Raw genomic sequence first — 14,286 nt, 5'->3', positions numbered from 1 at the left:
AGCACTAATGACATTGCATTAGCATAAACCAACACTTGTGTATCACAACTGGTGCTTTCTAGGGCAATGGGAAAAGTGGCGGTTAGGTGGCCGATCACCACTTTTCTCCATTAACCTAGCAAGTGCTAGTTACATTGGACAAGTCAAGTGTTGATTTACACTAACACAGTGTCATTAGCATTGGGGAACATTAGGAGACTACCCTAGCCGGGTAACTACTAGCTCAACCAGTAGGCCGCCTGGATCCCTGTTCTCATGAAAGACAGGAGAAAGACAGTTTGCTGGTTTCTCGTTCCTAGCTATTTATTTGATTTAAAAAACCCACCATGCCGAGTAATTTGTTTCCTTTATGCATGCATGCATACTGGTCCAGGCTACCTGCTGTATTACAGTTTACCTGGAATGTTTTATCATTTACTGTTTATTGTTTAGGTTTTTAAGCAAATAGACTCAACCACATGAAATGTAGTGAAGACTCAGAACTGTTCTAACAACTCAGACATTGAGCTGTGCCTGTGACAGATGTGCTTTGAAAAGAACGCAGATGTGCAGTGTCAGATTTCACGATTCCACGCAAACCTTTTGATTCAAAGTATAGATTTAACTTGTAGCGTTGGACATGTGCTTTCAAGAAGTCTTAACTTCTTGTAAAACAGGAAAAGCACTTTAAATACAAAGGGCCTTGTCCCATTGAGAATTTGAAAAGAAAATGATCTTAACTGAATGAGTATTCAACCCTGTTAGACAGCAAATCTATGGGTTATTTTTAAGCTAATTACTCAGAATTAAACAAAGGCTCAAGGCTTTTTGCCTGAACTGGAGCTGAGGCCAAATTAAATTGAAGCTGAGACATTGTTTTTGTTGAAAATTCAGCCTAGAACAGATCACATTTGGCAGGGTTGGAACAGTGCCTGTGGTACCAAAGTTACACTAAGCAACTGTGATGTGTTTGACTTTCCAAAACACTTGCTTTTAGAGTTATTGCTGAGAGGAAATGCAGATATAGAAAAGATCACTTAGGGTGTGATTTCTCAACTCCTATTAGTTCTGAGGACTCTTATACAGATGTAAGATTTACTCCTCCTCCTGGACATTATATGCACATTAACTGACCAGTGGAACCACCATTCAGTAAAAAGTAAACTAAATGCATTATAGAAAATTAACATGGGCAGACACTTATGGTATACATTGTAGGAAGTGGGAGGGGGAGACAATGAAAAAGATGGCTCGGTTTGAAGACAGATGTTTGGTAAAGGTATCTTAAGCATTCTTCCACCCCACAAGTGATTAGAATCTAACTGCTGGGTCTATAAATACAGTTTTGCCCGCCCTCTGTTCATTATATATGATGTTTTGGAATGTTAGGGGGAAATTATATGGGACAAAGCAAGAAGAAGTTTTAATGTGGTATTTTTGGCCTGTAGAACTCTTAACGTAGAAGATACACCAATAGCGACAAATATGCACTTGCGTAATACTCACCTCAAATGTTTAAATTTGTTAAAACTAGATATCCAAGTTTCTGTGGGGGTGGGGGGAGCTGCAGAGTTCAGAATGAAGGGTGCCTTTTAAAAATTTATCACGTTATGTCAAAATAACATGAGCATTATCTGGGTTGTATGCCTATCTAAGACCAGTACCAGGTTATATTGCTTAGTCTATACTTTTTTTTTTTTTACAGTTGAATTAATATTTTGGAAATTAAGGACTTGTAATGGGAATGCTGGCAGATTCTTACCTGGTAAAGACATCAACCTTAAGGTGTCAATGATTATATATTATCCTTCAATTATGCTGTGTCTATTCCATTCTTGGAAAAATACTGCATAGTTCTCTGGCAAAACTACCCTGAAGAATCCACACCATACTGTGCATCTGAGCCAGAGGATTTGTACTGCAGGCTGGAGTAACTCACTGAGCCAGTTGCGTGGCTGCTGGGATGGTGCCTATGCTCCATCCTCCGTGCACACTGCCCCCTTTGGTGAAAGGGGAGCAGTGTGGCAACAGAGCAGCAAAATAGGGGCAGATGCAGACCTAGGACTGGTTCATGTCGTCATTTTTCTCTAGATGCCTTGTTCTTTGTATACGATCATGTAGAGAACATACGGCTTGAACCTGAAGTCCATTGGTACACTTTGTAGTGATTTCCACAATCACAGCAGTCCCAAAATGTGTGGCTGCAATTACAGAAATCATAGCTTATCAGACTTTTTTATAGCAACACGAGCAAGTAATACAGGGGGGAGGAACCTCGGGCCCAGATGCCGAATTGGACCATCCTGGGATCCCAACCCGGCCCACTGGGTTTCCCCAGAAGGCCATGCCACCATTCGCCACCCCCTTTCCCCCAGTGATGGAAAACCGTCACGGGGTGGTTTTCCAGCTTTTGTGCAGTTTTTTTCCCTCCAAAATGCCTCTACTAAGGCTTAGTTACTGGCAGCTTTAAGCTAAAGTATGCTGGTATTTTTGGCCCTGTCCCTTTTGCATCCAGCACCCACTTTTTTTGCATTTGGTCCTGCCCACCGCCGGAATGCAGCCCCCAAGAGCTTCTACAAAATGAATTCAGCCCTCAGGCTAAAAGAGGTTCAACTTGTGTCAATGGGGTCTTTAGAGATATAAAATTTCTGGAAATTTTGAAGCCATGAAAAGAACCGGGGAAAATTTTGAGAAAATTGAAAAATAATCATTACTCTTTTTTTTTAAGCGCTCTTTACAGATCTAAAGTCCCTTTGTTGCTTTAATACAGCCTTCCCCAACCTGGTGCCCTCCAGATATTTGGGACTTCAGCTCCCATCAGCCTCAAGCAGCGTGGCCCGTGGTCAGGAATGCTGGGCATTGTAGTCCAAAAGAAATGGAGGGCACCAGCTTGGGGAGGTCTGCTTTAGGAACATAAAGTTGCTAAAGTTATTTTATGTATAACTTAGTTTGCTCATAAAATTATCATTATATTTTTTAACTTTTAAAAGTAAACTCCATTAGTAAATTTGTAATTATTATCTGAATAGATTAGAACTAGATTAAGTGACTGCTACAGCATCAGGAACACAGGGCTCTAAAGAACAAAACCCAAACTGTCAAGAATGCACATTTGCTGTCATGAATGAACAATGGTGACTCTACTCACATGTTGGGAAACTGAGCATAAATGTCTATAAGTAAAATACACTTTAGATTAGGGTTGGCTGGATGCCCCCCAGCTCGGGTCCTCCAGGCACCCACCCAGCCACTGATGCAGCTCGTGCACCCCTGGACCCATGCCCGAACTCCCCACACACTCGCCAAGCCATCTGCACTCACCCCGGGCCTGTCTAGCGAGCTCTGCAATCGCCATTTTGCAGAAGAAAATGGCAATTGTGAAAATGCGGAATCCGATTTTATGCAAAATGGCGCCATGAATGGCCGATATACACAAGACTACAGGCATAAATGGGACATACGTAATTTTACATATATTGGCCATTCATGGCGCCATTTTGTGTAGGATCAGATTCTGCATTTTGGTGATCGCCATTTTCTTTTCCAAATTGGCAATTGCAGAACTCGCCAGATGGGCTCAGGGTGAGTGTGGGTGGCTCAGGAAGCACAGGGGGAGCTTGAGTGGGGCAGGTGGTTCAGTGGGCATGGTCCAGGGCAGCAAGGCGGGGGGGGGAGTCCGCTGAATTCCCAGACCCAATCGGCGCCTGCACCATTCCTACTTTAGATCAATAATTTTAATAAAGAATGGAAGAAATAACTATGCTGGGAATCTTAGAGAGAGGATTAAAAAAACATTTTCCCCATTGCTTCATATTTCCAGACATTTTACATTTTATAGTCTTTCTATAAAAGTGTTCTTATCACATAGTTTTTGGAAATCGTTTTGGGTGAGCAAATGCTGGGTAACAATATATAAATACTTTGTCTTAAATTCTAAAATAAAATATTTCATATTTCTAAGCTATTCAATTTTTCCAATTTTACGGAAAAAGCTAAAATGGTCCTTGGGGGAAAAAAAATTCCCCGAATTTTTCCATTTTTTTCTAGGCCTTCACTTCTCTATTCGTACTTTTATAATAAGTACCCTGATAGCCCTACAGATATCCTGTCCAAATGAGGCTTCCCCATTTTTTTCAATGAGAGCAGTTGCTTGAGCACAAAACAAAAGAATTCTTGTAGTGGGAGGGGACACTGTGTGCATGGGAGTTGCCACACCTGTAGTGACACATTGTTGGGATGGTGTGCTTTGGGCTTGGCAATTTTTCCATCCAAAGATGCTTTCCCTCTTGTCCTATCTTTTACTTGAAAATTGACTTCTTGTTTGTGTTGTGTTCATAGTAATTTTGTTTCCCTATGTGCTCTACAGGTAAAAAGCCATACCTCTGCAGTTTTTCTGAAGAAGGCACACCTGTGGCAGCTTTACAGTTCAATCATGGAAGAAACAATACAACAGAAAAAAATGCCAGTGCAACTAAACCAGAGATGCCAACTGCAGCATCTACACCAGAAAACAAGATCAAAGAACCCTTTCAGAAATATGCGGAGTGCAAAATTTCCCCAGATTCAAAGAGGTCGACATTTCAGCAAAGCTGCAATTTCCCTTGCTCCAGTAGGACTGCTGACTTGGCTTCCAGTATCAGCCAAACATGTTCAGATATAAGACTGGACTTGCAAACCCCACTGCAAATTCAGGACAAGTCCTCTAAAGAGAATCCTCTTGAGATGCATGAGCACTCTGTGTTCAGTAACGATGCGCATGTACCAGAGAAGACTCCATTAGATTTAAGTGAGAAGTCAACTAGGGCTGAATCATGCAATACGAGTTTTACCTCAACCTTGCAGGCTGCTTTGATTGTCCACCCATGTCCTTACTGCAGTCATAAGACCTATTACCCAGAAGTCCTGTGGATGCACAAAAGAATTTGGCACAAGGTCAGTTGTAACTCTGTGGCTCCTCCTTGGGTTCTTCAAAATGGATTCAAGAGTATAAAACACAATTTGGTTTTCATGGCAAGAAGTGGGCGCACTGGACCACCTCCTGTTCTTGGTGGTCAAGAATGCCAACCATTGCCTATAGCCAGATTTACACGTACTCAGGTGCCGAGTGAGCTGCCAGCATCCAAAAACAATTCTTCTGGTCTTGCTGTAACAGCTAAGCCTGGGATTATGCCTAAAGATGCACTATCCACTGGTAACTATGGCCCACGATCATCAGGTACTGATGGGTACAGGCAGCCCAAGCTGAACCACACCCATGAACCATATAGCACAGTAGCCCAACAGCACCAATTGAAAGCAAAATATGACGTGAACTCCAAGTTGACGCAAGCAGGAAGCTTCAGCAGAAGTTCAACACCTTCCCAAACACCTGTATCTAAACCCAGCTCACAGCCATCCCACAGCAAACAAGCAGAGAAGTATATAGTTCCCCAAGTAAGTGCTGGATTTGCCCCTTTAAGCAAGCATTGTACTTCAGACCCAGGGAAGGCCAAATTTTTCTGTCCACCTCAGTACCACCCTCTGTGTAAAACTGAGCCATACGTTACTCAAGAAGATCCGCCAGTGCCTCAGCAAGAGCCTAATATCAGGAGAGAGAATGAGATGAGGGCACTGACAAATTGTACGGCTGGATCCAGAGTAAGTCCTCTGACACAACCTCAGCCTAATGCAGCAGGACCTCCTCCAACTGTACATTCCACCAAACAGGAGCCACCACCTGAGGGCCATGAGAAGCGTTTGGACATTCTAAACATCTTTAAGACCTCCATTCCAAAGGATTTGGCTACTCTCTACCAAACATGGGGTGCTAATAGCCCTGTAATGGACCATGCTGGTAAGAATCCTAAGAATGGCCTTCCTAGTCTATTTTTAATTAATAACTATTGCTGGCATTATAGCTTCCTTGAAACGGTGTGGTATTAATGTCTATGTTTGCCTAGATTACATCCTTTATTTAACTACACCAAGTCAACTAGGCTGTAATCCTATACTCACATACTTTGGGAGTAAGCTCCGACTGAACTTGCTGGGACTTACTTCTTAGTAGACATATATAGAATTGCACTGTTAGAGCTATACCTTCAGTGAAGGGCTTGATCAGATTCATGTTCTGTCCTTATTTTGTGTGTAGTAAACAGACCTTTCAGAGAATGTGATGCTTTGAAAACCTTGTGGAAGTTTCATCTACATACAGGCTTCCAAGGGAAAGGTAGCAATATCAATGTTCATTGTCTCCATTCCAGAGGAAAGAGAATTGTAATTACTTGGTGTTAGCAATTATCTTAGGAAAAACTGCTTTTGTTGGAGGAGTTTTTAGTGTAAGGGATTTTCAGAGCACAATGGTACAGCTGTGCATTGTGTTGTAGGGTTGACTGCAAAACATTGGGAGCAGAATGATGGCAGAGCCAGTGCTATATCTGGTGGGTCATAGGTGGTTCTTCAGGGGTGGGAGTGGGCAGCAGCACATAAGTCTTTGACAGTCTAGCCTTAAAGTTTATTGGCTTTTCAGACCCCAGTTCTGATTACCTGCTAGAATGCACCTTTACTGGCTGAGTTGGTACAATAATGCCCATTCTGCAAAACTCACATTCCGGGGGTGTGTGTGACTTTGGGTCTTGGAGATTTTGGAATTCAGGGAGTATTTGCCCCTTTTCTTCGTGCATCCAAAATCCATCACTACTATCAATTTGCACCATTATTATGCTTTATTTTTACTATGTTGGAAGTTGTAAAATATATCTACTGTATGGAAACTAGAAAAAAATATCAAGGATGGTTAAGTACAGCAGTATCCTCAACGATCAGGGACAACTATGCCCTTCACATTCAGAGGGGTGTGGTGACAGCAGCAATGTAAGAGGAAAAGAGGCAGAGACATACACAGGCTGAGGGAAGCGTAGGAATCTGAGTCTCTGTTTTTAACTTAGCTTGGTATTGTGTTCCTTGATGATGCTAAACATAGAGCCAGTTTGCAAAATCAAATAAGCCACTGTGGCTTAAAGAAGCCATGTTGGGTTATTTTACACCCCTGCACATGCTGGGTGCCATTTCCCTAATTATCTGCCTGCGTGCTGCTTGTTGTCCGAACCTGGGTGACGTGGCTTGTTTAAGGAGTAAACAACCTTCAAATAACCCTTCCATAGGTCATGGGTTATTGGAGGGTTATTTCCCCCTCAAACCATGCTGCCAGGTGTCAAACCCTATCCCCCAAATGTGTTCACCTTCTTGGATAGCACCTTTCAACACCTTGGATAGCACCATTAGAGTTTTGGCTGGTGGTAACTAAAACCCTGAATGAAATCACAGCCCCTCCGGAACTGGAGTCACCAGCCACCACTGGGCACTGGGATATAAAACAAGCCACCATGGCTTATTTAAGCCATGGTGGCTTGTTTTGATCATGTGAACTGGGTTATACTGATCTCAGAAGTTAAGTGACACATAAACAGGAGAATAAGGTAAAGGAATAGCAGGTAGTTAACCCCAAGAATTTGTCTTTCCTATGGGATTTTGCTTGTATAAAATAACTGATACTAAAACCCACTTCCTTCTGTTAATTGCTGAAAGCATCTTTTTAAAAAATTCTAAGACTCCTTGTTGCTTGTTCTCTTAGCATGATAAATATAGCTGTTATTCCTTACTGGCTAAAATAAGAGATTTAACTAACTTTTAACTAGACTTCATTTAAACAATGGAAATGCAAGGCATCTGCTGAGCAGAAAGAGATAAAAATGTGTCCTCCAAGAAATAGAAAGAAGGAGGTCAGTACTTTTTCTTTTCATTATGAGCTTAAAATGGATAGATTTCAAAAGTGAAAGACCCAGGGCAATAGTGGATAAGAAGACAGTCCTAAAAAAAGGCATACACATTTGATGTTGACACTTGTGAAAGAGCTCAAGAAGCTCAATAAAGCGGACCCATTAGGAGACATCTGGAAAGAGCTCTAAGAAGTTGTGATTAAAATGCACATTAGCTTAGCTTTCCCATTTTAAAAATGTCTCTGGCTAAGGGCCCCTCGTTACCATCGCACAGCTTCTTCCCATCTTGCAAAGTAAATGCCAGAAGCTCCTTGCATGGGGATGAGCCCATGCTTTGGCTCGTCCCCGTGTCAACATTGCCCCATTTCCGGAAGGGCCAATTCTGGCATAGGAGGAGCTGCAGCCTAGCCTCCTCTCACATGGCTTCTGGGGGCTTAGGTGAACTTTGCTCTGTTGGAAGGAGCAGGATGGCAGCAGCTCCCCTGCTATATAGGTGATGTGAAAAGGCTCCTTGACTTGGATAGCTTTTCCAAATTCTCCCAGCCTAATTCTGTACGTTGGGTTCCCAGATGTAGAAAAGATGTTGGATTCCACTAACAAACAATTCTTTGATTATTCTGATTATGTCATTATAAAAGTGCAGCCCTGCTTCTGAATCTGGGCACAGAACCTTAATTCAGCAACAGGACACCCTGCAATTTCCTATAATTGGGATATGTACGGTAAGTGAAACCCACTTGGCAAACATTAGCCAACCCCCCACAGCATTTGGCTTTGGACATCAGACTGCTCATGCTGCTCAAAGAACCATGTGAATTGAAAATTTAGTAGAGAAGGAAAGTGGAGGAAAGTATGTAGGCTGAATAGGTTTTCAAACATGTGACTGTATACTCTAGTCTCAATAGTCATGGATGAGAACATAATAGTTAGAGCAAAGCCGAACAGGAGCTTCAACTTTCCCGTGTTTTAAAAACAGGATGCAACTGAAAAAGTAGTTTTTATTAGGATATTTCCTACAGCACAATTTGCACTGCATTGTCAAATTCCTGGGCATGTCATTCCCAACACGCTTGGCTTTTTTTCAGCCCTAATAATAAATCCTAGGAATTCATCATTTTTGCCTATTAGTATACCTTTCATTTCCTTTTCTGCTCTATTGAATCCAGTGCTGGTGCAGACAGTTAGGGCACACTTGTACTTGCTTGCACTGCAGAAGTGATTTCTTTGCTGAATAAAGGATTCAGTTCAGCAGAACAGTTCAATGATTATATTTCTAGCCAACCTGCGGATTCAGATTAACAGGAATTTAGCATTCTTTTAATGTGCCTTTGCCAGAGCTGGAGCACCATTGTCCAGATCACCTTGTTTTGTTTTTGTTTGAGATCACACCCAGCCACTCCCCCGCCCCTCTTCTCACACACAGACTTGGGAACATTATTCATCTTCTAATTTTGAATATTCAGTATACTTCTCCATTACAGTAGATCTTTATTGGTCCCAGTAGAGCATTCCCTGATGAATGCTTTAGTATGCAATGGAATTGGGGCAGGTTTGGAGCTTCGGCTTTTACATTTTAAATTGGCCCTCTGTTCTCAGGAGACAAGTGCAGAGTTTTGTTTCCTTCTAGTAACACAGTGATTTTCCAATCCCTCAGAGAAATAGTTACAAGTGCTGCCAGAATCTCAGTGCAAGCTATTAGCATTTGTATTATGTCAGCCATTCAGTAGCTTGATGCTTGCTTAAGAATTTCTTAAACAACAGCAGCAGCAACAAAACCCACCTCAAATCTGTAGAGGTTATTTTTCTATTTGAATATTGGTGTTATTTACAGCTATCGTATTAAATATGACACTAGTAGCATGGCAATTACCCCTTCTGGTTTCACAGGAATTCCTCTGTATGATGAAAAATTGAGATTTATGTAAATAAAAGTGGATAATATTTATATACATCTACACCCTCTTAATATAATATAGTTTATCCTGAGAGAGAACTCCGCAAAAGTGGTACTGTGATCTGCATAAAGCCCTTTGCAAAAAAAGACCTGGGAATGCAAAATGTGAATGTTGTTTATCTTCAAGAGTTAGCAAAGCATACTTTCAGAGTATACAGTCTAAGCATACAATCTACCTTGGACTGGTCCAACCCATGACTAATGAACTAATTCCATTCTGCACATTGTTGTGCAGAAATATTTCTGCACTTGTGTTTGTACAAGTCAGACACATGTCAAGAGAGAAATCTGACAGAAAGCATTGAATTAATAGATGGTGCGGCTGAACATTCCATATTCTTTGCAAAGCACTATAGTGTTTATTCTGTATGGGCAAAATCCAGTGTTGTGTGAGAGGACTTCCACTCATAGAGCAAGATTTTCCCCTCTTGTCCTTCCTCCTGTAGCTCCCCATGCCTTCCAAACATCTGCTCCAGGGGTACCCCCCAACCATCTGTCTACATGGGGGAAAAGAAATCCGCCCTGATGGAAGCCGTTCCTTGGGCAGGAAAGGCTAATTGGTTACAACCCTGTATGCGTTAGGACCAATTCAGTGGCTGTTTTCTTCTCTACACCACTGCTTCATGGTGAGATAATGATATTTAGCATTGTTATAGCACTTTTCAGGTGATGTAGACCACTTCATATACTTTATCTCAGTCATTTGTGAGATCCCTATGCATCAGTGATTTCAGAACTTTCTGTCTTGGAACGCTTTCTACATCAACATGTCCGGTGTGGTACTCATTGGTGACACAACAAACTCTGCACCTTAAAATGCACCCTGATTTCAGTTCATGCAGGACATGGGTTTGACAGTGCTATTTCCCTGTGTCAGCTGAATGGTCCCATACATTGCACTGCCAGTGGGCAAACTGTTTTTCAGGTAAGCTCATCCGCCATTAGTAATCTTCCCACTGAAGGGCACTGACACTGAAGAACCGGAGGGTTTTCCCAGAGCACAGTTGAAAACCATTTCCTTAGAGGGGTTCTGTGAATGGTTCCAGTATAGTTCAGGTTCTTTACCATCAATTCAAGAATTAGCTTTCCCGGCTAATTAATACATGAATGAAATGAATGAATGTGGTGGTAGGAGAACCCAAACACACTTTTGGATCACATTCAGAAGATGTCCTCTGTATGGATTGCAACAAAATTATAGTAACCAGGTTGGCAGCATTTGTATTTCACAAGAAGAAATACTGTTCTAGGCCTTCCATCATAGAGGTGTTAAGCATCATTTAAAACACTACCACATTCGATGCTCCCCTTTACTTTAAAATATTCCATTAAGAGGTGACTAAATATATTCCTTTTTTTAAAAAGAAGAAACTAAAATGTCCAGAAAAATAATTTAGCATAGGTTCTTAGCTAACATACATAGGGACTGATAGAAGTCTCTGGTTGATGAGATTTGTTCAGTGGGTCATGGCAGCAAATAGGCTAAGAAAAAGAGGCCTCACCAATGAATGTAGTTGCAAGCTATGATGATCTCATGTTACATTTGACCTGGTGCAGGAAGAGCGCAAGCAGAAGAAAACCAGAAAAACTCAGGAAATAAAGCTGCATGACATAAAAGTCTTTCTTCAGTGCTAGCTAAAGGTCTGCCTGCTAAAGACCTGAGATGGGAGGGGGGGGGGTCACTAAAATCTGAGAAGAAAAGGCAACAGACAGTGTCCTGAATGTATTCACACCCTTAATATACATACATACATACATACATATTCAGTTTTATGCAAGTGTGCCCATTCGAAAGTCTGCTGCTATGAAATTTGCATAATTTCCCCCTCCACTTCTCTGCCTTGAAATTTGCGTATATTTACTGATCCCCCTCACTTGTTCACCTTGAAATTTGCATATTTTTACCAATTCCCCTCACATACTGCTCTGCCTTGAAACACATGGTAGGCAGCTGTGTCGTGCAAACCAGGTCAATGGGAGCCTACCCTGGGCTCTATATTTTGTCCATGCTAAATTTGGATTGTATCCCGAGAACTGGCTTTATATATATCCTTCTAATGTGTTTTGATACAGCTTGGAGTCTGCAAATTAGAGATCTAACCAGTGGTGCATCAGCTTTTTTTTTTTAACTAACAATGCCCCTGGAAATGACACATGATGTGGTATCATTCCCATTAGACTACTCTGTTTTCAGTGAGGAATGCCACTGGGCTGGTGCTTATTTAAGCTTTGCTGCTACTTGCCGCAAGGTCTTTTTCTGTAAAAGATGCTGCCTTATCTCTATCATGGTAAGCTGCCACCCCTCCAAAAATATTAGCATTTTGCCTGCCTCCAAAAGTCTCTGAACCTCCCCCCCCCTGACTTGAGGTAGAAAAATGAACCCCTGAAAGGGCCAAGGGGAGGATTTTAGGCCCAGCTTTGTTTCAACATGTATTCTTGGATAGATGTTGGTAAAATTGCCCATGGTCCCTTCAAATATTTTTCTCCTTGCAAGGCTGCAAAGTGGGTAGGCTGGAGAGGGAAGGCTTGTCAGTGAAGAGGGGATCAGGGAAAGGAGCCTCTTGCCTGGCAGAGTGAGGAAGGTAAGGCAAGGTCTGGAAAGGCTCCCGTGACAGTATCTTAGTCACATCAGTGGTTTCATTTTCTAACTGCTCTTCCCTCACATCTCTATAGCCAGGGAGATGGCTTGGGTGAAGTGCTGAAAGAAACTAGGATTAAGCCAGGATAGCTGGTTCAGATGTAATGACAAACCACGGTTAATGAAAGCCAAGATTCACAAATCAACTTGAAACCATGGCCACAAACACAGCATTATTATTTGGTTGGGGCTGGTTCAGGTGTACAAACAAACATCATCTAAGCTAAATGAACTATAATCTTGGACACCTAATTGATAGAAAAGCAATCTAGAAATGTTCAGAGTAAATACACACACTGAGCTATGTTCCCCACCCCTTGTTTAATGTTACATTTGAATGTGTCTGAGAGTGTGTTTTTAGATTCTACCAGTTAGGTGTCGAAGGTGATGTATTTTCACTTTCAGTCTGCAAACCCAGATAATACCTATTTTGGTGTTATCACTTTCTGTTCCTGAAAGAAAGTTAAAATGGGCATAAATTCTATTATTTTACCCTTCATCCTCCCCCCACCCCACCCCATTTTGCTGGGTTCAAAATCTTGAAACTTCACATACAACCCTTAGATGATTTTTTTTTTCCCCAACAGCAGGACATGCTAATGGCAAATAAAAAACTTTTTTTCCACCCCTTTTGAAGAGACGGTCTTACCAAAATAGCAAGGAATATACTCAAATATTTTGAGAAAATAAGTAACCCAGTAAAAGTCAAATGTGTCCTTTTAGATCAGCAGTAAAAAGACAAAGACCAGCCCTTTAAGTCAGATACTGTAAACTGACCTTTGGAAAAAAAAGAAGAGGTTTGAGTCATTTTTCTCAAATGTTAATGGCCTAGAAAACATGTTTATCGAGGGCTGGCAGAAGACTGCTGTGTTGCTACTATCTCAAAATGTCCGTAATGACACTTTGATTCACAGATGTCTCCTGTCTGTGCCTCAGAGGTCTGGGGTCAAAGCTGCACCGGCAGGCAGGTAAGGCAGGGCTAAAGGTTTGATCAGTTTGTGATGGCTCCACTCACTCTGCATTTGTCTCCAAGGTATTGCAGCCCGGGGGGGACAGTCGGGCTCTGGTTCTACTCACTTCCTATTATCCATGTGACTTGTCTCCGCCACGCTGGAGTCACTTTGATTTGCCTGATGTACTGCTTGACAAAGCTGGGTGATGGCTGAAAAGTGGATCCAGCTGCTATGAAAAGCGCACACCTGACATGCCAGTCCTGGTGCGGGCACATCATGGGGAGCATTTTTTAATTCAATGTAATTTATGCATTCTTGCAGTCCTGTGTGTGCCTGGCCTGTCAGCCGGTGCCTAGATGAAGGCTGACAGTTGTCATCCAGGGCCTGAAGGTAGCCTCACATAATGACACATTAGACATACTAATGATGTTTTCCTCTGGCATAATGTTTTCTTCTCAACTTTCCTTACTCCTCTCTTCTCCCTCCTCCCCTTCTCTCTCCACCACAGGGATGCTTAGGACACAAACACGCCAAGGAGACTATCTCTGCAAAGAATGTGGGAAGGGCTTTACCCAACCTAGCCACCTCAGGACCCACATGAGGTCTCACACAGGTACATCTTCTTATCAGCCCTTAAAGAGGGGTGGGAGAAGCCCCGACTAACAATTATTGACCTTATTCCTAATCTGCTTTACTAACCTAAATGTTTTTTGAAAGCTTTCCCATTTTGTAGCATTTCAAATTTGATTAGCATTGCTCTTGTTCCGTTTCACATACCTGATTTATCTCCACCTCTCTTGCATAGCATTGCGTTGCAATTGAAATAAGCTTATTTGTAGCTTCTTCTTTGTAAAACAACAACACCATTTTAATTAGATAGAATACTCTGGAATGAATATGCTAATGAATTCTTTTGCCACCAGCACAAATTGAAATCAAAGAACCTTTTTGAACCAAACATAAAGCTTTGTTTCTCTTTCTCCTTGCTATGGACTTGGAAAGTCT

General features: G+C 41.8%; 1 protein-coding gene across 14 annotated transcripts in view; it reads left to right on the top strand.

Annotated features, from left to right (window-relative positions):
• ZNF516 (zinc finger protein 516) overlaps window positions 1–14,286 on the top strand; it is a 158,170-nt gene that overhangs the window by 113,563 nt on the left and 30,321 nt on the right. For all 14 annotated transcript variants that reach the window (XR_014790192.1, XR_014790191.1, XM_084850023.1 and 11 more), the window contains 2 exons: window positions 4,346–5,812; window positions 13,790–13,894. Coding sequence is in view for 12 of the 14 variants with exons in the window: in XM_084850023.1 (XP_084706149.1) it covers window positions 4,346–5,812; window positions 13,790–13,894 (1,572 nt within the window). In the remaining 2 variants the exon portion in view is untranslated. The remainder of the gene's footprint in view (window positions 1–4,345; window positions 5,813–13,789; window positions 13,895–14,286) is intronic.

This window comes from Heloderma suspectum, chromosome 4, assembly GCF_057233095.1.
Source record: "Heloderma suspectum isolate Gila_16-S chromosome 4, 16-S_ref, whole genome shotgun sequence".
NCBI classification, from domain to species: domain Eukaryota; kingdom Metazoa; phylum Chordata; class Lepidosauria; order Squamata; family Helodermatidae; genus Heloderma; species Heloderma suspectum.
The sequence above is the reverse complement of the archived record's forward strand: the minus strand, read 5'-3'. Positions and strand labels throughout refer to the sequence as shown.